General features: G+C 43.9%; 1 protein-coding gene across 2 annotated transcripts in view; it reads right to left on the bottom strand.

The window, feature by feature from the left end:
- Nucleotides 1–507: 507 nt before the first annotated feature.
- The window catches only part of LOC129639703 (uncharacterized), a 320,986-nt gene continuing 298,238 nt past the window's right edge, over nt 508–23,255 (bottom strand). For both annotated transcript variants that reach the window (XM_055564890.1, XM_055564889.1), the window contains one exon: nt 508–703. In XM_055564890.1, the coding sequence (XP_055420865.1) occupies nt 559–703 (145 nt within the window). In that variant the 3' untranslated portion in view covers nt 508–558. The remainder of the gene's footprint in view (nt 704–23,255) is intronic.

Here is a 23,255-nt window from a genome sequence, read left to right on the forward strand (position 1 = left end):
GCAATATTGGCGCTGGGCTAGTATTAATGATACTCAGGATAATAATGAGTTTGGCAGGTTGGTGGGTGCATACATGGGACCCTCCATTGTGCCGGACGCCAGGCGCTGATTATTTCATTTCAGACTCGTGGCAGCCTTATGACACAGAGCTTCACACATCTGCATCTGACCCAGAAGACCTGGGCTGCCCAGTGGAGGACCAGTTCATCCCAGAGCACATGGCCTATGGGTACAAGTTTCAGGCCCCGGGCTGGAGAGCTCCTGCCCCCCGCTCTGCGGCAGCCCCCGATCCATCAATACAACCACAGTCAGATTCCTTCTGGTCAAAGCCGACAGTTACTTTTTGGGCCTCCCTGTAACTGCTTTGCAGAGAGACATCTTTACCATATGTATTCTGATTCAAGGGAATACAGATAAGCCACTTCGGTCACGATTGCAACTGAGCACCGTGGCGGTCCCCCGGGGTTCAGACCGTGCGTGTGCAGGGAGAGGTCAGTGTGACCCGCAGCATGGGACCTGGGACGGGACGATGGGGAGACAGGCCTCTCTCCTTCGTGATCAGGACAACACCGCTACGCCCAGCTCACTCACGTTTTGGGAGTCCAAGCCCGGTTTGAGCAGCAGTGCCGAGCTGGGGGAGGTGGTCTTTGTTCCAAGATGTGACTTCTCATAAATCACGTGCCAGCACCTGAGTCCCCAGCATCTACCCACAGAAAGAGAGAAATGAAGTTTGCTCTGGACGTATGAAAGGACAGCCAGAGAACTATAAGAGTCGATAAGGTGTTCAATGAACTCAAATGACCACACTCGAGACATTTGCAGGCATGCTCAATTTCAGAGCTTATATCTCAACTGTGGGATCAAAAAAGATCTTGGTGCAACTTATGACTGTATCCTGCCTACACGTTCCCCTAAGATGGTGAAGAGTCTGCCTGCAGTGCGTGAGACCTGGGTTCAATCCTTGGGTCAGGAAGATCCCCTGGAGAGGGGAATGGCAATCCACTCCAGTATTCTTGCCTGGAGAATCCCATGGACGGAGGAGCCTGGTGGGCTACAGTCCGTGGGTCGCAAAGAGTCAGACACGACTGAGCGACTAACACAAGAGTTCTACCGTATCTGGCCTTGCATTTAGGTCTTTAATTCATTATGAGTTTATTTTTGTGTATGGTGTTAGCCAGTGTTCTAATTTCATTCTTTGACATGTAGGCTTCCCAGCACTCATTGAAGAGACTGTCTTTTCTCCACTGTATGTTCTTGCCTCTTTTGTCATAGATTAGGTGACCACAGGTGTATGGGTTTATCTCTGGGCTTTCTATCATGTACCACCTGTCTGTCTTTCTGTTTTTGTGCCTGGACCATACTGTCTTGATGACTGTGGCTCTGAAGTAAGAGAGTCTGATTCCGCCAGATCCATTTTTTCTTTTTTAAGATTAATTTGCCAAAAAAAAAAAAAAAGATTAATTTGCTGACTTGTGGTCTTTTGCGTTTTGATACAAACAGTAAAATTTTTGGACATAAGTGGCAGCAAGATCTTTTTTGATCTACCTCCTAGAGTAATAAAAATAAAAACGAAAATAAGCAAATGGGATCTAATTAAACTCAAAAGCTTTTGCACACCAAAGGAAACCATTAATACAAAATGCAAAGACAATCTTCAGAATGGGAGAAAATATTTGCAAATGAAGCAAACGACAAGGGACTAATCTCCAAAACTGGAGAAGAGAAAGGCTACCCAATGCAGTATTCTGGCCAGGAGATTTCCATGGACTACAGTCCATGGGGTCGCAAAGAGTCGGACACGACTGAGCAACTCTCACTATCTCCAAAGGATACAAACAGCTCATGTGGCTCAATAAAAAAAAAAAAAAAAAAAAAAAACAATCAAAAACTGGGTAGAAGATATGAATAGACATTTATCCAAAGAAGACATACAGATGGCTAAAAGGAGCACATGAAACGATGCTTCACACCACTACTTATTAAAGAGACGCAAGTCAAACCTACAATGAGGTGTCACTTCAGATTGGTCAGAAGGGCCATTAGCAATAAAAACCTACAAACAATAAATGCTGGAGGGGGTCTGGATTAAAAGGAACCCTCTCACACTGTTGGTGGGGATGTAAACTGATACAGTCGTTGTGAAGAACAGTACAGAGGTGCCTTAAAAACCTGAAAACAGATCTACGCTATGATCTACCAATTTCACTGCTGGGGATATACCTGGAGAAAACCATGATTTGAAAAGAAACATGTGCCTCAATGTTCACAGCGGCACTGCTCACAACATGCAAGACGTAGAAGCACCCTAAATGTCCACCAACAGAGGAACAGATGAAGAAGATGTCCTATATACAGACAACGGAATATTAGTCACCATAAAAAAAGAATGAAATCATGCCATACGCAGCAACATGGATGGACCTCGAGACTGTCATACTGTGTGAAGTAAGTCAGAGACAGACAGACAAATATCATATGACATCTTGCATATGTGGAATCTAAAAAAAAAATTAAAGATACAAATGAACTGAGAAAATGGAAACAGGACCACAGATGTGAAAAAAAAAAAAAGAACAACAACTTATAGTTACCAGAGGGTAAGAGAGGGGGAAAGGATAAATTAGACCGGGATTGGACACATTTAGACACAATTCTATACACAAAACATATAGGTAAAGTGATAGGACCTAGTACATCATGAGAAATGCTGGGCTGAAAGAAGCACAAGCTGGAATCAAGATTGCCGGGAGAAATATCAATAACCTCAGATATGCAGATGACACCAGCCTTATGGCAGAAAGTGAAGAGGAACTCAAAAGCCTCTTGATGAAAGGCAAAGAGGAGAGTGAAAAAGTTGGCTTACAGCTCAACATTCAGAAAACAAAGATCATAGCATCCGGTCCCACCACTTCATGGCAAATAGATGGGGAAACAGTGCCAGACTTTGTTTTTTTGCGCTCCAAAATCACTGCAGATGGTGATTGGAGCCATGAAATTAAAAGACGCTTACTCCTTAGAAGGAAAGTTATGACCAACCTAGATAGCATATTCAAAAGCAGAGATATTACTTTGCCAACAAAGGTCTGTCTAGTCAAGGCTATGGTTTTTTCAGTGGTCATGTATGGATGTGAGAGTTGGACTATTAAAAAAAGCTGAGCACCGAAGAATTGATGCTTTTCAACTGTGGTGTTGGAGAAGACTCTTGAGTCCCTTGGACTGCACGGAGATCCAACCAGTCCATGCTAAAGGAGATCAGTCCTGGGTATTCATTGGAAAGACTGATGCTGAAGCTGAAACTCTAATACTTTGGCCACCTCATGTGAAGAGTTGACTCATTGGAAAAGACCCTGATGCTGGGAGGGATTGGGGGCGGGAGGAGAAGGGGACGACAGAGGATGAGATGGCTGGATGGAATCACCGACTCGATGGACATGAGTTTGAGTGAACTCTGGGAGTTGGTGATGTACAGGGAGGCCTGGCGTGCTGTGACTCATGGGGTCGCAAAGAGTCACTCATGACTGAGTGACTGAACTGAACTGAACTGAATAGGACCTACTGTTTAGCATAGAGAACTCTAGTCAATACTATGTAATGACCCATATAGGAAAAGAATCTAAAAAAAGAGGGGATGTATGTATATGCACAGCTGATCCACGCTGCTGACCAGCATAAACTGACCCAACAGTGTAAATCAACTATGCTCCCAGGAAAACTGAAATAAAAAACTATTGGATAGTTTGTATCTAACCTGTACGGTATAAAGTAACACAGTTTATGTTTCAACTGTGTGTGTGTGTCTGTGTCTGAGAGTCAGAATGTGTGTTTTGTGTGAGAGGAAATACAAATATCCATAAACTGTCTTACTGACTCGGACACACACAGACATAGTTGAAACATAAACTGCGTTACTTTATACCGTACAGGTTAGATACAAACTACTATCCAATAGGTTTTTTTGGAACAGGCAGGGTTTCCCTGATAGCTCAGTTGGTAAAGAATCCGCCTGCAATGTAAGAGCTGCTGCTGCTAAGTCGCTTCAGTCGTGTCCAACTCTGTGCGACCCCATAGACGGCAGCCCACCAGGCTCCCCCATCCCTGGGATTCTCCAGGCAAAAACACTGGAGTGGGTTGCCATTGCCTTCTCCAATGCATGAAAGTGAAAAGTGAAAGTGAAGTCGCTCAGTTGTGTCTGACTCTTCACTATCCCATGGACTTGCAGCCTACCAGGCTCCTCCACCCATGGGATTTTCCAGGCAAGAGCACTGGAGTGGGGTGCGATTGCCTTCTCCACAATGCAGGAGACCCTGGTTCAATTCCTGGGTCCGGAAGATCCCCTGGAGAAGGGATAGGCTACCCACTGCAGTATTCTTGCCTGGAGAATCCTGTGGATGGAGAAGCCTGGTGGGCTGCTGTCCATAGGGTCACACAGAGTCAGACAGGACTGAAGCGACTTGGCAGCAGCAGCAACCACATCGCTCACATTAGCGCCTGAACCACTGTTTCACTCCACATCCGTGGGGTCCCTCATGCCAAAAAGGTTGGAGACTGCTGCTCTATGCAACACTGAAACGTACACTTTAAAGAGGTGTGTAATATAGAATAAAGTATATAAATACATCTCCATAGCAATATTAAAGAAATACTGCTATACAACTGGGGGCGGAAAAAAGCCTTCAGTGAGACCTAGATTCATGTGAGTTTAACTACGTCGTGTTTAACCCAAAGAAGGGAGGGTCGGCAGCAACACGAAAAATTCTTTCATCTGTGTTCGGAATCCTTTGTGAGTTACTCCTGGATAACTGAAATGATTTTCAGAATCCTTGTTTATATCGTTGTGATGTGACTGAATTCCAATTGTTTTTTAGCTTGCTCACTATTTTTTTTTCTTTTTTTGCTGTCACCTCTGTTTAATCAATATTTATATGACACAGATTTGTAGACTCATCCTATGGATGCATATTAAGTCATTGACATTTGTGTGATTTTTTGCGTGTGCGTTAATGGCGGTGGTAGGTGGTTTAGTCACTAAGTTGTGTCTGACTCTTTGCGACCGCATGGACTGCAGCATGCTAGGCTCCTCTATCCATGGAATTTTCCAGGACAAGAATACTGGAGTGCGTTGCCATTTCCTTTTGCAAGAGATCTTCCTGACCCAGGGATCGAACTTGAGTCTCCTGCATTGCAGGTGGGTTCCTTACCGACTGAGCCACTGGGGAATCCCCCTGCACTCTAAAAGTTGGGAGCCCTAACCGTGTAACCTGCTTCCAGAGTGTTCCCGGACTAGGAGGGCTTGGCAAGTGGAGAGATGAGAGTAACAAAGACGTGTCTTGCCTCCCATGCATGCTTTACCACGTTGCTGCGTGTTCAGTCTCTGCAGTGCGTCCCCCTGACCAGCAGAAGCTAAGCTGTGTGCTTACTCTCAGTTGGGGGGAGGACTCACTTCTGGGAAAAGTGAGGCTTCCCATAACTAATAAACACTGACCCACAGACGTAGCTTCACTTCAGCAAACGTCAAGTCCAAGCAGACTCACACGCCCTGGGGTGTGTGATCAAGATTCCCCAGCAGTGGGCCCCGACAGCCAGGGACAGAGGACACAGGCAGACACACTGTCCATCACACCTGCTGTGTATGGTCAGATTCCTACAGTTAATTGCTGAGATCAAACCTCACGTGTGCTGCCCAGAACTGACTGTGGTCTGTTGCTAAGTTCTGCTGTGCGTTTCCTTTTACACATGTAGCCCATGGGAGGTGGCCAGCTGCCTACGACCACTTGAGGTGATTCTCTTTGGTCTTCCAACCACTGTAGAGACATGGACTCCTGGTTTTATAAAGAAAACCACCAATACTACCCAAAGCAATTTATAGATTCAATGCAATCCCTATCAAGCTACCAAAGGTATTCTTCACAGAGCTAGAACAAAAAATTTCACAATTTGTATGGAAATACAAAAAACCTCGAATAGCCAAAGCTATCTTGAGAAAGAAGAATGGAACTGGAGGAATCAACCTGCCTGACTTCAGGCTCTACTACAAAGCCACAGTTATCAAGACAGTATGGTACTGGCACAAAGACAGAAATATAGATCAATGGAACAAAATAGAAAGCCCAGAGATAAATCCACGCACATATGGACACCTTATCTTTGACAAAGGAGGCAAGAATATACAATGGATTAAAGACAATCTCTTTAACAAGTGGTGCTGGGAAAACTGGTCAACCACTTGTAAAAGAATGAAACTAGAACACTTTCTAACACCATACACAAAAATAAATGGATTAAAGATCTAAACGTAAGACCAGAAACTATAAAACTCCTAGAGGAGAACATAGGCAAAACTCTCTCCGACATACATCACAGCAGGATCCTCTATGACCCACCTCCCAGAATATTGGAAATAAAAGCAAAAATAAACAAATGGGACCTAATTAAACTTAAAAGCTTCTGCACAACAAAGGAAACTATAAGCAAGGTGAAAAGACAGCCTTCAGAATGGGAGAAAATAATAGCAAATGAAGCAACTGACTAACAACTAATCTCAAAAATATACAAGCCACTCCTACAGCTCAATTCCAGAAAAATAAATGACCCAATAAAAAATGGGCCAAAGAACTAAATAGACATTTCTCCAAAGAAGACATACAGATGGCTAACAAACACATGAAAAGATGCTCAACATCACTCATTATCAGAGAAATGCAAATCAAAACCACTATGAGGTACCATTTCACACCAGTCAGAATGGCTGTGATCCAAAAGTCTACAAGCAATAAATGCTGGAGAGGGTGTGGAGCAATGGGAACCCTCTTACACTGTTGGTGGGAATGCAAACTAGTAGAGCCACTATGGAGAACAGTGTGGAGATTCCTTAAAAAACTGGAAATAATACTGCCTTATGATCCAGCAATCCCACTGCTGGGCATACACACTGAGGAAACCAGAAGGGAAAGAGACACGTGTACCCCAATGTTCATCGCAGCACTGTTTATAATAGCCAGGATATGGAAGCAACCTAGATGTCCATCAGCAGATGAATGGATAAGAAAGCTGTGGTCCATATACACAATGGAGTATTACTCAGCCATTAAAAAGAATACATTTGAATCAGTTCTAATGAGGTGGCTGAAACTGCAGCCTATTATACAGAGTGAAGTAAGCCAGAAAGAAAAACACCAATACAGTATACTAACGCATACATATGGAATTTAGAAAGATGGTAACAATAACCCTGTGTACGAGACAGCAAAAGAGACACTGATGTATAGAACAGTCTTTTGGACTCTGTGGGAGAGGGAGAGGGTGGGAGGATTTGGGAGAATGGCATTGAAATATGTATAATATCATACATGAAACGAGTCACCAGTCCAGGTTCGATGTACGATACTGGATGCTTGGGGCTGGTGCACTGGGAATACCCAGAGGGATGGTATGGGGAGGGAGGAGGGAGGAGTGTTCAGGATGGGGAACACATGTATACCTGTGGCGGATTCTTTTTGATATATGGCAAAACCAATACAATATTGTAAAGTTAAAAAATAAAATAAAATTTTAAAAAAAAACCTTAAAAAAATAAATTATTAAAAAAAAAGAAAAAAGAAAACCATTAATTTATGGGGACTTCTTATGGGGGGTGGTCCACTGGCTAAGACTGCCCTCCCAATGCAGGAGGCCCAGGTTCAATCCCTGGTCAGGGGACTAGATCCCACATGCCACAACTAAGCCTCACCACAGCTGAATGGATTGTTTTGTTTTTTTCTTAAAGAGAGAGCAGATTACGAATGGAGGTGAAGCCCTGAACGGGTCCAAAAGCCATGCACGCGTGATGATTCAAAGAGAGAGGAGGAGAATAAGATGATCCTGCATGTGTGAGGCCATGTCCCATGGTGTGGTCACAGGGAGGCAGAGACTTCCAGGTAACTGGGACTTTCCTGGGCCAGAACCCCACCATGTCCAGAGTTCATCTGCTTCTCCTGGGTCTCGGGGGTGGGGGGAGGGGGTCCCTTTATTTCCACTCTCTCTTCCCGCTCTGGAGCCAAGAGATGATCATATTCACTCATAACTGCCAGAATGAGAAAAGCAATCAAGATATTTGGCTCGCCATCTCTTTTTTCACCAGTTGAGGAAGATCAGGAAGGTTCTTTGCCTGTTCTTTTGGCAATTAGACAAGAGATATTTTCTGGACTTCATGTGCCTGGAGCTAGGCATAAAGTAAGGAAAAGTTATGACCAACCTAGACAGCATATTAAAAAGCAGAGACATTACTTTGCCAACAAAGGTCCATCTAGTCAAGGCTGTGGTTTTTCCAGTGGTCATGTATGGATGTGAGAGTTGGACTGTAAAGAAAGCTGAGTGCCAAAGAATTGATGCTTTTGAACTGTGGTGTTGGAGAAGACTCTTGAGGGTCCCTTGGATGGCAAGGCGATCCAACCAGTCCATCCTAAAGAAGATCAGTCCTGGGTGTTCATTGGAAGGACTGATGCTGAAGTTGAAACTCCAATCCTTTGGCCACCTCATGGGAAGAGCTGACTCGTTTGAAAAGACCCTGATGCTGGGAAAGATTGAGGGCAGGAGGAGAAGGGGAAGACAGAGGATGAGATGGTTGGATGGCATCACCGACTCGATGGACGTGGGTTTGGGTAGACTCCGGGAGTTGGTGATGGACAGGGAGGCTGGCGTGCTGCAGTTCATATGGTCACAAAGAGTCAGACACAACTGAGAGACTGAACTGGACTGAACTGAAAGAAACCTGAGATATTGGAGAGACATTTTAAAAAGCCTTGCTGCTGTTGCTCTTTGGTTGCTAGGGCATACCCAACTCTTTGCGACCCCATGGAGTGCAGCACACCAGGCCTCCCTGTCCTTCACTCACTCCCAGAGCTTGCTCAAACTCATGTCCATTGAGTGGGTGATGCCATCCAACCGTCCCATGTGAGAACACATGTGCTTACTCAGGAATCCTGGGCACGGTCCTTAGATGGGAATCACCCTGTCAACTCTGCCAGGCCTTCAGCGTAGGGCTGAAAGTGAAAGTCGCTCAGTCGTGTCCAACTCTTTGCGACCCCATGGACTATACAGCCCATGGAATTCTCCAGGCCAGAATACTGGAGTGGGTACCCTTCCCCTTCTTCAGGAGAATCTTCCCAACCCATGGATCAAACCCAGGTCTCCCGCCTTACAGGTGGATTCTTTACCAGCTGAGCCACCAGGGAAGCCCAACAGCACAAGGCTACTGGTTAACAATTGAGGAAATACACAGAGGAGACTTAGAAGGAAGGAGACATGTAATCCAGCTATCACTGGCTTGGCCAAAAAGTTTGTTCCGGTTTCTCCATACCCTGTTAGGTTCCCATACACATCGTATGGAAAAAGCCTGAATCCACTTTAGGCCAGTCCAACATGTTAGCCCTAGAAAACTGGTCCTTATGAACATGGAGCGCTTTCACATCCCAAGTCTATTCAAATGGACTCAACAGCATTCTCTCAGTACTTCCTGGCCACCCAATGAACACTTTGTGTGTGGCTGGAGTACTGGGTACTCTCAGATGTTATCACGTCCACACTGCAGACATAGTTACTGTTAAACAAGGGCCTTCTCAAAGCTCGGTTTCTTTACCCACTTGCATGACTCAGGGAGGGAAAATTCATGCACTTAGGGAGCAGTGGAAAGCATATTTTGAAGCAGCAGGATTTCTTACGAAGACTAATTTTAAATACACTCAGAAAAAAAAATGCAAATATGTCATCTCACTTGACCATAGTAACAGCATCGGATTTAATATTTTCGGTCCAGACCATCTGGGCTTGATTCTCATCGTTTGAAACTCTGTGGGAGCTATTTCGGTTGCGCTTGGGAAAGTTTCGTTTGAGTCACAAGTACGATGAGAACCTAGTCCTGTTGCCAAAATAGAAAGCTCTGTCTCTTCCCCCCCGCCCCGCCTCACTCTCTAAGAAAGTTGCTTTGGGAAGAATAATTTGGGACCTTAGAACAGATTTAGGAGCTGATGGGACTTGCCCTGGTGGTCCACTGGCCAGAACCCCAGGTTCTCAATGCAGCGGACCTGGGTTCCATCCCTGGTCAGGGAAATAGATCCCATATGCCGAAACTAAGTGTTCACCTGCCACAGCTAAGACCTGGTGCAGTCAAATAAATAAATAAATTTTTTTAATGTAAAAAGTTTTACATTAAAAAAATTTTTTTTAATTTACATTTTAAAAATTTAAAAATTTTACCTTTAAAAAATTTAAAAATTTTACATTAAAAAAATTTTTTAATTTTACATTAAAATTTTTTTTAATTTTACATTTAAAAAAATTAAAAATGTTTACATTAAAAAATCAAAAAATTTTACATTAAAATTTAAATTTTTACATTAAAAAATTAAACTTTTTACATTTAAAAATTAAAAATGTTTACATTAAAATCAAAAAATTTACATTAAAATTAAAAATTAAAGATATTTACATATAAAATAAAAAATTTACATATAAACATAAAAAATTTACATTAAAATTAATTTTTACATTTAAAATTTTTAAATTTAAAGGAAAAAATAAAAGACAGCTGAAGAACATTTCACACACCACCAGCTATCAATATAGAGCTCAAGCAAATGACAATCAATCAGTTTTCTATGAATGAGACAGTCTATCTTCCCTATATTAGAAGAAACTTAGTCTGTTGCCATCCCATGCTGTTGATGTTTTTATGCTGTCCTTCCCCATGTCTACACTGCCCCTTCCCTGCGTCTACGCTATTCCTGACTGCATAGGCCTTTGGATAAGTTTAGTCTTGTTTCCTGAGAAAGTTCTGAAAGAGTACACACAGGGAGTGTGGTGATAGACTTATGCAAGAAGGAAACCAGTCTTTCACCTCTCCTTGCCTCCCTCCCTCCCTCCCCGGGTTCAACTTCTAGGGAAGCTGCTAAAATAGGCTGCAAGTCTCTGATTTGCAAAACTCTCTGATTTTTACAAATTGGAGACTGTTTTCTCTTAAAGTTTGCACAGATGCTGTTAGAACAGCAACGTAAGACTTCTGAAGAGAAAAACGCCAGTCGCAGTCTTTCCACCCTAACACTCCTTTTAATTTACGGAAAAAAAAAATGGTACAGAGATTCTTCTTCACAAAGTAGAGACAGAGGTACAGACAGAGAAGACAAACACGTGGAGATCAAGGCAGGCAGGTGGGTGGGATTAACTGGGAGACTGGGATTGATATACACCCACTACTGATAGTGTGTATGAAATAGACAGCTAATGACAACTTGCTGTATAGCCTCTAGGGAATGCACTGTGGTGACCTAAATGGATAGGAAAATCAAAAGAGGGATATATGTATGCATACAGCTCATTCACTTCGTTGTACAGCAGAAATGAACCCAACGCCGTAAAGTACCTGCACTCAAAAATGTAAAATAAAATTTTTTTGAAGTCCCCATCTTATCCTTATCCATATATTATAGATACATCATTGTTTAAATGGATCAATAACAGTGTACCATGTAGTACAACCCAATCCTTTATTTTTAAGGAACTCTTTGCCCTTGATTTGGTCTCTTGCAGAACTGGAATTTTACTCAAAATTTTTTGAAAGAGCCACCAAATCCAGTAATACTCACGGAATATTCCTTCAAAAGATTCCTTAATTCAAACATCAGGAAATACAGACTTTTGTATTCTTTTAAAGAAAGAAACAGCTTTAAGATTTCAGAAGACATTTCGGCATTCATACAGGAGTCCTGAGAAATGCTTCAGGGATTGACCAAACGGGATTGACCAAACCATCTGTTTAAAAAGTGCTCCTATGTCATATATGAGAGTGGGCAATTTTCCAGGATATATTCGATCGTTTTGAGAGTTCAGGATGCCACCTTTGTAGAAATCCAAGGTGGCCATGGGCACAGAAGGAGTGAATGACAAGTAGGTGACAGGTCTCCTGGGCTACAAACAAGAGGGTCAACCTCAGCCAAGAGTTAAGTAGGTGCTTCCAACTGCTCTTCTATGCTGACCTCCAAGTTGCCTCTCCTTTCCTGGGTCAATCCCCCACCCTCATCATACAGATTATTCAACCTTGTTCACACTCCTTATTTCAGGGTCCCACTGAAGAGCCAAAACTAAATGACTGTTATCAAGTCAAGTGTTCACATTTTTGAGTCCAGAGTCAAAGTGCTGTTGAACTGCATGAGCCACGTCTAACACAAGGCCAAGAAGAAGATATTACCATTTATCAAAGGTTTATTGAAGAAAAGTATGCCAATACTCAAAAGACATTATGAGCATCTTTGAAAACAATTTAATTCTCTGGTGGTTAGAGCCAGATCCCCTTCCTATAAATTATCAATTACAAGAAAGGGCCTCCTCCATACATGTGTATGTATGGCTGAGTCCCTTCGCTGCCCACTTCCAATATAAAATTAAAAGGTTTTAAAAGGGCAGGGGTGGAGGGCTCCTCCAATTTTTTTTTAATGTCAAAAAAAGTGTAAAGTCTTTGTTTATTCCCTAAAGATTCTTTTATCTGGAGATTTATGTACATTTTAAGAGAATACAACTGGGTTAGTTTTAGGGGAATTATTTGCAGTTTCAAAAGGGAGTAATGACCTGAGAAGCTTGCTTCCTGCTCCACACAACCCCCCCACCCCCCGCCCCGCTTTCAAAGGCCTTCTGGTTGACTGCTTTGCAGAAGTATTTGACTGCACTTTAATACTCATGCAGGGCTTCCCTGTTGGCTCAAGCGGTAATGAATCTGCCTGCAATGCAGGAGACCCAGGTTGGATCCCTGGGTCAGGAAGATCCCCTGGAGGAGGAAATGGCTACCCATTCCAGTACTCTTGCCTGGAAAAATTCCACGGACAGAGGTGCCTGGTAGGCTACAGTCCATGGGGTCACAAAGAGTTGGACTCGACTGAGCGACTAACACACTAATACTTAAAGCAACTAATTATCAAAGTCACTCATCTTGGGTTTATGATAAACATGAAACATTTACAAATATAAGATCTTAAGTAAAAACTGCTTATCCTAGGGCCTTTACCAAAATCACCATAAAAGGCTTCCCGATAGCTCAGATGGTAAAGGATCGGCCTGCAATGCAGGAGACCAGGCTTCCATCCCTGGGTTGGGAAGATCCCCTGGAGGGAAGGAAATGGCAACCCACTCCAGTATTCTTTCCTGGCGAATCCCATGGCCAGAAGAGCCTGGTGGGCTATAGTCCATGGGATCTCAAAGAGTTGGACACGACTGAGCGACTTACGCACACAGAAGGTTCATTCAAGGGAATTTTGTCTATGGATTATCTTTGTCCAACTCCAGCACTGGAATGATCCATAAAATGGACCCATGGAGCTAACAGGTGTGAGAAAAGACAACAGTAAATTACTGGAGACCATGAGTCCAAACTCTGCAGAGAGCTAGGCTTCAGTTCTATTAGCTGAGGCTGAAATGTATGTGTCATTAAACAAAGAAACAAACATCTATTGACCAATCTGGGTTCAAGCAGAGAGTTAGAATAGTAAGCTATTAAAAACAGAACGAAACCAAGTGCGTGTGCAAAGAAAGAGAACAAGAATCGGGAAATCACGATCCTTTTGGCAAGCAGCCAAAGCTTCATACAGACAGGTGGCTGTCCAGCCTGCAGCGTGTTAAATCCCTGCCATGCCAGCCCCTCGAGGTCACTCCAGCCAGAATCTCTGGGCTGAGAGTCCACATTGGAGCTGCTCACCCAGGCCTCAGAGGTTACCTCCTCTAACTGTGGTCCCCAGGTCAGCAGCATCAACATCACCATGGTACCAAACGGGAATGCAAAGGCTGAGCCTGAACCCAGAGAGCAACAGATGAGAGAGTCTGGGGGTTGGGGAGCGGGGGGTGGGGATACTACAGGGATCACTGTTTCACAAGCCCCAGATACACACTTAAGATCTAGAACCACGGGCACAGCTCCCCTAGTGACCATTTTACAAATGAGGACTTGAACGGAGGAGCTTGATCGTCAAAGCTCTGCAAACCGGGAAGGGGTGTGGGCAAGACAAGAAACCTGCACCAGAAGGTTGAGTCAGGAAGAATTTTAAAACTTTTTAACTCTCTCTGCTGATATGCATGGTCATGCTTTCAGTAATGTATTGATGGTTTTCTATCATTCTCTTTAAGATGTGTGATAAACAGAACAACACAGAGTAGGTCATAAGAACGAATTACAGGGCTACGCAGGCTGTATTTTATATCAGAACGCAGCTGTTCATGGTCATACGTTTGCTTCCTGATTACTTACTCTAATGCTCCATTTGTCTTCATAATGCGTACACTTACCGTGTATGCGTAGCCGTGCCTCAAATAAAAATGGATTCACCATTTAGTTTATGTCAATTTTGTTTGAAGCCCTTTCTCCTAACTGCAACCCAGATGAGATGCAAATGATTACAGTAAATTTGAGAGGTGAGCCAGGGAGCATTTAAGTGTCCATTCGAGACGGTATTTTGTTAAGAGCGTACTAAATAAGATTAAGATCGTCTGGGATCTTAATAGTACACACGGGACTAATTAATTCCTTACTGCAAAAGAACTATCAATACTGATCCTTCCGTGGCTTTTACTTGTGCTGTTTGATTCTTTATTTTATTAATGGGCTTCCCGGGTGGCTCAGCTGGTAAAGAATCCGCCTGCAATGCAGGAAACCTGGGTTCGATCCCCAGGTTGGGAAGATTCCCCTGGAGAAGGCAACGGCTATCCACTCCAGTGTTGTGGCCTGGAGAATTCCATGGACTGTATACTCCATGGGGTCGCAAAATGTTAGGGATTATATTTTATCAATATTTTATTTTATTAAAATAAAGAACATCTTGTTGTTTTAACCATGTTATTACCTAGGCTAAAGTCAAGATGCAGCAAGAAAACAATAGGAGGAAACCCAGAAACACTTTTCATACCCATAAGCAGGATAAACAGAAAGAAAACAAAAGTAAAAACGAACAGAATTACTAGTGCTGAAAAACAGAAAATGTGAAAGCACCTTCCACACACTTCATGAAATGGCAAAAAAGGACAGAGATGCTACTACTGAACTGAACTGTCAAAAGTGAAAGTGGAAGTCGTTCAGTTGTGTCTGACTCTGTGCAACCCCGTGGACGATACAGGGAGAATCCATGGGATTCTCTAGGCCAGAATGCTGGAGTGGCTAGCCTTTCCCTCCTCCAGGGGATCTTCCCAGCCCAGGGATTAACCCCAGGTCTCCTGCATTGCAGGTGGATTCTTTACCAGCTGAGCCACCAGGCATCTTCTCTCATCTACCTTTTTCTTTCAGAAGTATGGTTTTTCCAGTGGTCATGTGTGGATATAAGAGTTGGACTGTGAAGAAGGCTGAGCGCCGAAGAATTGGATGCTTTTGAACTGTGGTGTTGGGGAAGACTCTTGAGAGTCCCTTGGACTGCAAGGAGATTCAACCAGTCCATTCTAAAGGAGATCAGCCTTGGGTGCTCTTTGGAAGGAATGATGCTAAAGCTGAAACTCCAGTACTTTGGCCACCTCATGCGAAGAACTGACTCGTTGGAAAAGACTCTGATGCTGGGAGGGATTGGGGGCAGGAGGAGAAGGGGACGACAGAGGATGAAATGGCTGGATGGCATCACTGACTCGATGGACGTGAGTCTGAGTGAACTCCGGGAGTTGGTGACGGACAGGGAGGCCTTGCGTGCTGTGGTTCATGGTGTCGAGAAGAGTCAGACACGACTGAACTTCTGTTTTGCAAAAGAGCTATCTGTTAGATTTTTATATCTCAACTTTCCCTCATTATGAGACTAACTTTTCTGTGCTCCCCAAAGAAACGAGTATGCAGTATTGGTGTCTCCCACTTGGCCATTAAATTTTCATGTCACTGAAGGAGAAACCCAACATTTCCCGGGCTTATTCACGCTCCAGCTTTCACAGGCAGAAGGCTCCCTGGAGAAAGCGAGACCCTCCCATGAACTCAGAGCCACAGCTATCTGCCCAGAAGGCATTTTCCCCTTCTTCTCAGTGAAGGAACTCATCCATGGATGCTCTCCTTGATGAACTACCCCTGATAAACTACTTTCCACGGTGGTTACAACAAGCCAGGCTCTGACTTCTCACGGCTCACTGTTCTTTTCTGCACCTACCTCCTCTCCTTACACAACTGCCACATGCAGCTTTCTGCCTCGCGGCAGAAGTGTTCAATATTTATGGATCATCCTATCAGTGCTGAGTCCTCATGAGAAAGCTGAGGTCCAGATTCTGTCTCCAGATAGAGTCCAAGACACTGACTTAGATTTGAAGGTCAGAGAAAAGAGCAAGTATCTGAAAAACAGTTCAGCCGCTCAGCCATGTCCAACTCTTTGTGACCCCATGAACTGTAGCACACCAGGCTTCCCTGTCCATCACCAACTCCCAGAGCTTGCTCAAACTCACGTCCATGGAGTCGGTGATGCCATCCAACCATCTCATCCTCTGTCGTCCCCTTCTCCTCCCGCCTGCAATCTTGCCCAGTATCAGGGTCTTTTCCAATAAGTCATTTCTTTGCATCGGGTGGCCAAAGTTTTGGAGCTTCAGCATCAGTCCTTCCAGTGAATAACCAGGATTGATTTCCTTTAGCATTGACTGGGTCGATCTCCTTGCCGTCCAAGGGACTCTCTGTTGGAAAAACATAAGCCTGATTCAAATGCAGCATGAGCCATACTTGTACCAAAACCACATCACATCCTTGCTTCTCTGACCTTCAGGTTTATTAGCTGAGTCGTGTAGCCTCGTTTGCCAACTCTGGCAACGCTAGACCTGGAACAAGAAGCAGACACAACCACTGCCTTTCCAGACTTCACTGTCTAGCTGACACAACAGGAACATAACTAGGTAATTATGAGGTTTCCTTTTTTTTTTTTTTAAGTGAAAGGAAGATGAAGGAAAAAGGAGGCACTTGGTATTTGGGGTTATTTAATGGGGACCCACATTCATTGTGTGCATTTCAGAAAAGGTTTTGTGCTCTCTCTTAATACTCAGGTATTAAAATAGTCAGTGCCTCAGGTCTGCCCTGGTCATCCAGTGGTTAACAATTCGCCTTCCGAGGCAGGGAATGTGGGTTCAATCCCTGGTCAGGGAGCCAAGATCCCACATGCCTCGTGGCCAAAAAACCAAAACATAAAACAGAAGCAATACTGTCACAAATCCAGTAAAGACTTGTAAAATGGTCCACATCACAGCCTGGACAGGGGACAGGAGTTTGGGGGGAGAATGGATACGTGTATATGTATGGCTGAGTCCCTTGGCTGGTCACCTGAGATTAGCACAGCATTGTGAATCAGCTATAGCCCAATACAGAATAAAAAGTTTAAAAACCTTAAAAAAAAAAATGGCCCATATCAAAAATCTTAAAAAAAAAAATAGCATATATTCATACTGTCTCACATTGTCAATTACTTTCACTGTAACTAAGCAACTGATACTGAAGGTCCAACCCTTTGGCCACCTGATGCGGCGAGCCAACTTATTGGAAGTGACCCTGATGCTGGGAAGGATTGAAGGCAGGAGGAGAAGGGGACGACAGAGGATGAGATGGCTGGATGGCATCACTGACTTGATGGACGTGAGTCTGAGGAAGCTCTGGGAGTCGGTGATGCACAGGGAGGCCTGGCGTGCTGCAGTCCATGGGGTCGCAAAGAGTCGGGCACGACTTAGCAAGCGAACAAGAAGCAACAAAGTGAGCGGTTCCTGGGACACAGGATTGTGACAAGGAAGCCCGTGGTTTTGCACAGGGCCTTGGGCAGTGTCTCAAAAGTACAGCATGTCACTTCCTGCACCCGGCCGGGGCTGCCAGCCGGGCCTGCCTCACTGAGTTCAGGGAACTCCCCAGGGATGTATCTGTTGCAGGGGGCCGATGCTGCTGTCTTTGCAAATGGACACAAAACTGTAAGGTCAAGGCAGCCCTTCTCCTCAGCTCCAGAGGACTTTCTGAAAGCTGATACTGAAATGACTGAAATCACCAACCAGTAAGCAGCCCGCCCCACCTCCATTGAGCTGGGGGATGGGATAACGGTGCAGATGCTGGTTCACTGGGCTAGGGCACGGCTGGAGTTCTAGATTTCGAAGTGGCTCCTGGAGGAGACAGACGCTGCCGGTCTGGGAGCCATCCTTGGAGGAGCAGGGCCCTCATCAGGAGTTATGCCTACAAGTTTCCACGCTGCCCTTCTCCTCGCGTTTCTCCTGCCACGACACGGTGTCCATCCCAGAAATCTCTCCTGCAGTGAATGACTCTGGCGCGGCCAGTGCCTCTCCCTTCTTTGGGAGGCTAAAGAGATTCCGCAGCCTGGAGCCTCCCACCGTCTTCTACAGTTGCGCAAGTTCGAGGTGCACACATCGAAGCTGAAACGAGTGCAAGTGTTGGTCAGTCGTGTCCGACTCTTTGCGACCCCATGAACTGAAGCCCACCAGGCTCCTCTGTCCGTTGCGTTCTCCAGGCAAGAATATTGGAGTGGGTTGCCATTCCCTTCTCCAGGGGAATCTTCCCGACCCAGGGACCGAATCTGGGTCTACTGCACTTCCTGCAGAGTGTTTATCATCTGAGCCACAGGGACATTGCAGGTGCAAAGAAACTACAGCTGGTATTACCCAGGGGATGCAAAAAATACATAAATAAATAAACTGTGATCTAACCGCTGTGTCTGAGCTGGTGGCAGCGAGCTACCAAGCCTGTAGTCTGCCCAGGCAAGATGGACGGGGCTCCTGAGGATGAACCTTGGGGCACGCTCATGCCTTCTGCTGTGTTGGTGAACCCTCTACCGGGTTCCGGGCAGAGAGTTTAGGATCTCCCTGACCTGTCTCCACACCAAGGGATGAAAGAGATGACTGAAAAGGCAAGAGTAATTCAGCCAATGTGAAAATCAGTGTTGTAATTCCCCTATCACAGAGTCTGTCTGCAGGCAGATACCCGAAATACATGTGGAGAGGTGGCTTAACATATAGAATCACAGCTCTCAAATGTTTCAGTTGTCTCAGTGCCAAAGATAGTTTATTTTTATAAAAATATCTTAAATTCAGGAATGTAATCTTAATCATTTAAAAGAGTATATTCCAATCATAGCTGTTTTTGAAAAATAAAAATTAAAGTCACAACTTAATGTCATGCATCCAAAAGAGTGTATTATCAAATTTGATGATCTGCCTAAGTCTGAAGTAATCTGGAGGGTGGATTGGACGGTTTTGAGAAATTTGAACATAAGCGTATTCCGTGGCTGACATAGTCTTAATTCCCTGGGGACCTTCATTTAGCCTGGATTTAAACATTACATGATTCACTACTGTGGCAAACAGCATGTCAAATCGAAATAATTATTACCAGGGAAGCCCATTCTTCATACACAGGGAAATAAAAAAAGAATGAACCTTCTGCCTTCCCCAAAATTTTGCACACATAGCATGTATATACATATGTGTATATATGCATATATTGTATGTGTGTATATATGAGTGTGTGTGTGTGTGTGTGTGTGTATATCGGAGAGGGCAATGGCACCCCACTCCAGTACTCTTGTCTGGAAAATCCCGTGGACGGAGGAGCATGGTAGGCTGCAGTCCAGGGGGTCGCAAAGAGTCAGACACGACTGAGCGACTTCACTTTCACTTTTTACTTTCATGCATTGGAGAAGGAAATGGCAACCCACTCCAGGGTTCTTGCCTGGAGAATCCCCAGGATGGGTGAGCCTGGTGGGCTGCCGTCTATGGGGTCGCACAGAGTCGGACACGACTGAAGCGACTTAGCAGCAGCAGTGTGTGTGTGTGTGTGTGTGTATATATATATATATATATATATATATATATGATAAACTACTTCTCTGTTAAACAAACACAGCTTAGCTTATCCTAATTTTGAAAGAACAATTATTTGGGGAGGCTAGTTTGATAAACCCCATGTAAACAATGAATTTCTGTGGCAGACATACAGAAAGTTTACAAAAAATATTAGTCCTTCTTTCTTGGACTGTATTGAAGCAGGAACCAGCACTGAACAATTTTTATGGGTGGAAGAAAAGGTAAAATGAGTTCCACTTTAACTTCCAAAAAAAAAAAAATTGAAGACACAGTAGAAAAACCTTTTGAGCAGATGTATCTGCTGACCTCCTGAAACATTTTAATATGTCAATGTAGAGGAACAAAAATTGACACGGAAGTGTGGACTGGATGAGTTTGAGCAAATATGTCATTTAAGAAACTGAAGCTGGTCTCCTGACACACCATCCTTTAACTAAACCACTGGGCTTTTCTTTCTTTGAAATAAAACTTATCAATGACAGTCTCGCTGTACTGCCCACGTATGGGCTGTAAACATGCCGCTAGTCTCCACCTGGAATGCTCTCCCTCAAACACTTAGCATGAGGCCACCTCGTTACCCCCCTTATATCTAGAGAACAGTCTGTCTGAAAAGGGAAATTTTCTTACAGTCATCTTTAAGAAAGTCATCTTTTCTTAAAGATCATCTTTCAAGGGTAGAAACTGTTTTTTGAAGCAATGTACTCTATGGAATTAAAAGACTCTTGCTATGACCAACATAGACAGCATATTAAAAAGCAGAGATATCAATTTGCCATCCAAGGTCCGTCTAGTCAAAGCTATGGTTTTCCCAGTAGTCATGCAGGATGTGAGAGTTGGACCATAAAGAAAGCTGAGCACCGAAGAATGATACTTTTGAACTGCGGTGTTGGAGAAGACTCTTGAGAGTCCCTTGGACTACAAGGAGATCAATCCTGAATATTCACTGGAAGGACTGATGGTGAAGCTGAAACTCTAATACTTTGGCCACCTGATGTGAAGAACTGACTCATCGGAAAAGACCGTGATGCTGGGAAAGATTGAAGGCGGGAGGAGAAGGGGACAACAGAGGATGAGATGGTCGGATGGCATCTCTGACCCAATGGATATGAGTTTGAGTAAACTCTGGGAGTTGGTGAAGGACAGGGAAGCCTGGCGTGCTGCAGTCCATGGGGTGGCAACAAGCTGGACACAACCTAGCAACTATACAACACTCCGTGGGGAATACAGATTAATGGTTTAACCATTAACGAGTGTTTGTGACATGCCACCCAGCTTGGAAAGTATACCCAACAACTAAACAAATACAATAGTCAGCGGTTTTTGAAGTACAAAGCATGAATGGGATTTCTTATTTATTATAAGAGACTTTTTTTCTCTTTCCAACAGAAGCTCAAAGAGAACGGCTTCTCCTTCTGTCTGTGATTTACTTTCCTGATTATGCGTCTGCCTGAAGCATCAGCTTTGTACCTGCAAGGAGAAAACTGGGAAAAAGTGCCAACTTCATCAATCTTATCTTTTGAGATAGCACAGATGTGGGGGAAAAAAAAAAGAAGTCCATGAAGTTTCCAAAAGAGTTTTGTAGATGTGGTTGGCATAAAGCAGCATTCAGCCTCAAAGCTTCCTGTGTTGAGGTGTTCTTTTCAATACTGCCAGAGATAAGGAAGGCTGAAATACTTTTTTTTATCTGTTTTATGAGTGCTCCTTGACGGAGGAGGTGCTTTTTACCAAGGGTGTCATCAGAGACATCAGAATAGAGGCAAATGTGTGAGTGAACGTTTCAATGATTCTTTTCCGTCAAAAAAATACAGGAACAAAACTAGGAGTAAATACAGAAGTGGCACACAGGAGTCAGCCAGACGTCAACGTCTACTGTGTAGGATGCTCAGAGGATACAGTGACTGGGACCAAGAAGATACTTGTTGCTGAGATGCAGAATCATCCCCACTGTGATGGCCACACGCCACCCGCCCCAGACGAGCAAACATGCATGAAAAAAGGCTGAGAAATACTGCTCCAAAAGAGGCGGAATGACGTCTTACAATTACAGGGACTTGGTATAAAAGGATTCTGTTCCCTGCCTCATGTTGTCACGACAGTGCTGTTGCCGAAGCTTGCTTCCCAGATCGACTAAAGGTCAACAAAACCCTTGGCTACTCGGGGAAAAGGAAGTAACGGGAGGAGATGTCTCGGGAAGGGGTGGGGTGGGGGGCATCTCAGAGAAGATGACGTGGCTTCTTCCTTTCGGGCGACCGAAAATAATGGTGTATAGAAGACAAAGCGAAGGGCTTCCCTGGTGAGCCGGTGGTTAAAAATTCCCGCTTGCCATGCAGGGGCTGCGGATTCGAACCCTGGTCCGGGAAGATCCCACAGTGCCCCAGAAGCAACTCAGCCCACACCTCACAGCCACTGAACCTGTGCTCCGGAATCCAGCAGCTGCAACTCCGGAAGAACACGTGCCCCAAGAGAAGCCACCATGATGCAACGTGAGTAGCCCCGCCGTGGGCTGCAAGCAGAGAAAAGCTTGCTCGTAGCAACCAAGACAGACATAAAGAAGGCTGAAATACAGTGAGACTGCCGTGGATATGTTTCATTTCAAATAAAGGAAAGCCCACTGGTTTCCTTAAGGGAAGGTGGGCCAGGAGATCAGCTTCAACTTCCTAAATTAGTTCCACTTCAACTTCAAAAAAATAAATAAATAAAGACACAGGAGAAAAACCTTGTCAGCAGATGTATCTGCTGTCCTCCTGAAATGCTTTAATATGTCAATGCAGAGAAATGAAAATTTCTGCTCATAGCAACCAAAATCCAGCTCAGCCCCAAATACATTATATATAGATAGATAGATCTATATATACATTATATATTATAGATAGATCTATATATACATTACAGATAGATCTATATATACATTATATAGATCTATAGATACATTATATATATAGTATCTATATACACATTATATATATATATACATTTTATATAGATAGATAGATATAGATATATAAAATGGAGGGAAGATTCCGCCCACCTCCCCACATCCATAACAAACTTATGTAGGAAAGAAAAAATTAACCATATCCCAGTAAGGGAGAGAACTAAACTCTATTGTTTTTTATGGATACATCTAGATACTCTGGTGGTATCTAGACCACCTCTGTAAAAATATTCTGCTTGCTTCATGGGGAAAAACAGGATGAGAGATGCTTTCATCAAATAACTGAACTTCATACAAATTTTTAAATATTTTTAAAACAGAAAACCCCAAACCCTGTAAGCAGAAACACAGGGAAGGTCAGAGAACACGGCTCCCCAGGAGAAGGTCTGAGTAATTATGTATCACCATGCGAATGTTTTCAGGTTTGGCCCACTTCTCAACTCCGAGAAGGCCGTCTACTCTTACACAATGGCAGAGACCTTGGCTGCCGGACAGAGATTTCCTTGTTTCAAGTTCCAAC

Source organism: Bubalus kerabau, chromosome X (assembly GCF_029407905.1).
Source record: "Bubalus kerabau isolate K-KA32 ecotype Philippines breed swamp buffalo chromosome X, PCC_UOA_SB_1v2, whole genome shotgun sequence".
NCBI classification, from domain to species: Eukaryota; Metazoa; Chordata; class Mammalia; order Artiodactyla; family Bovidae; genus Bubalus; species Bubalus kerabau.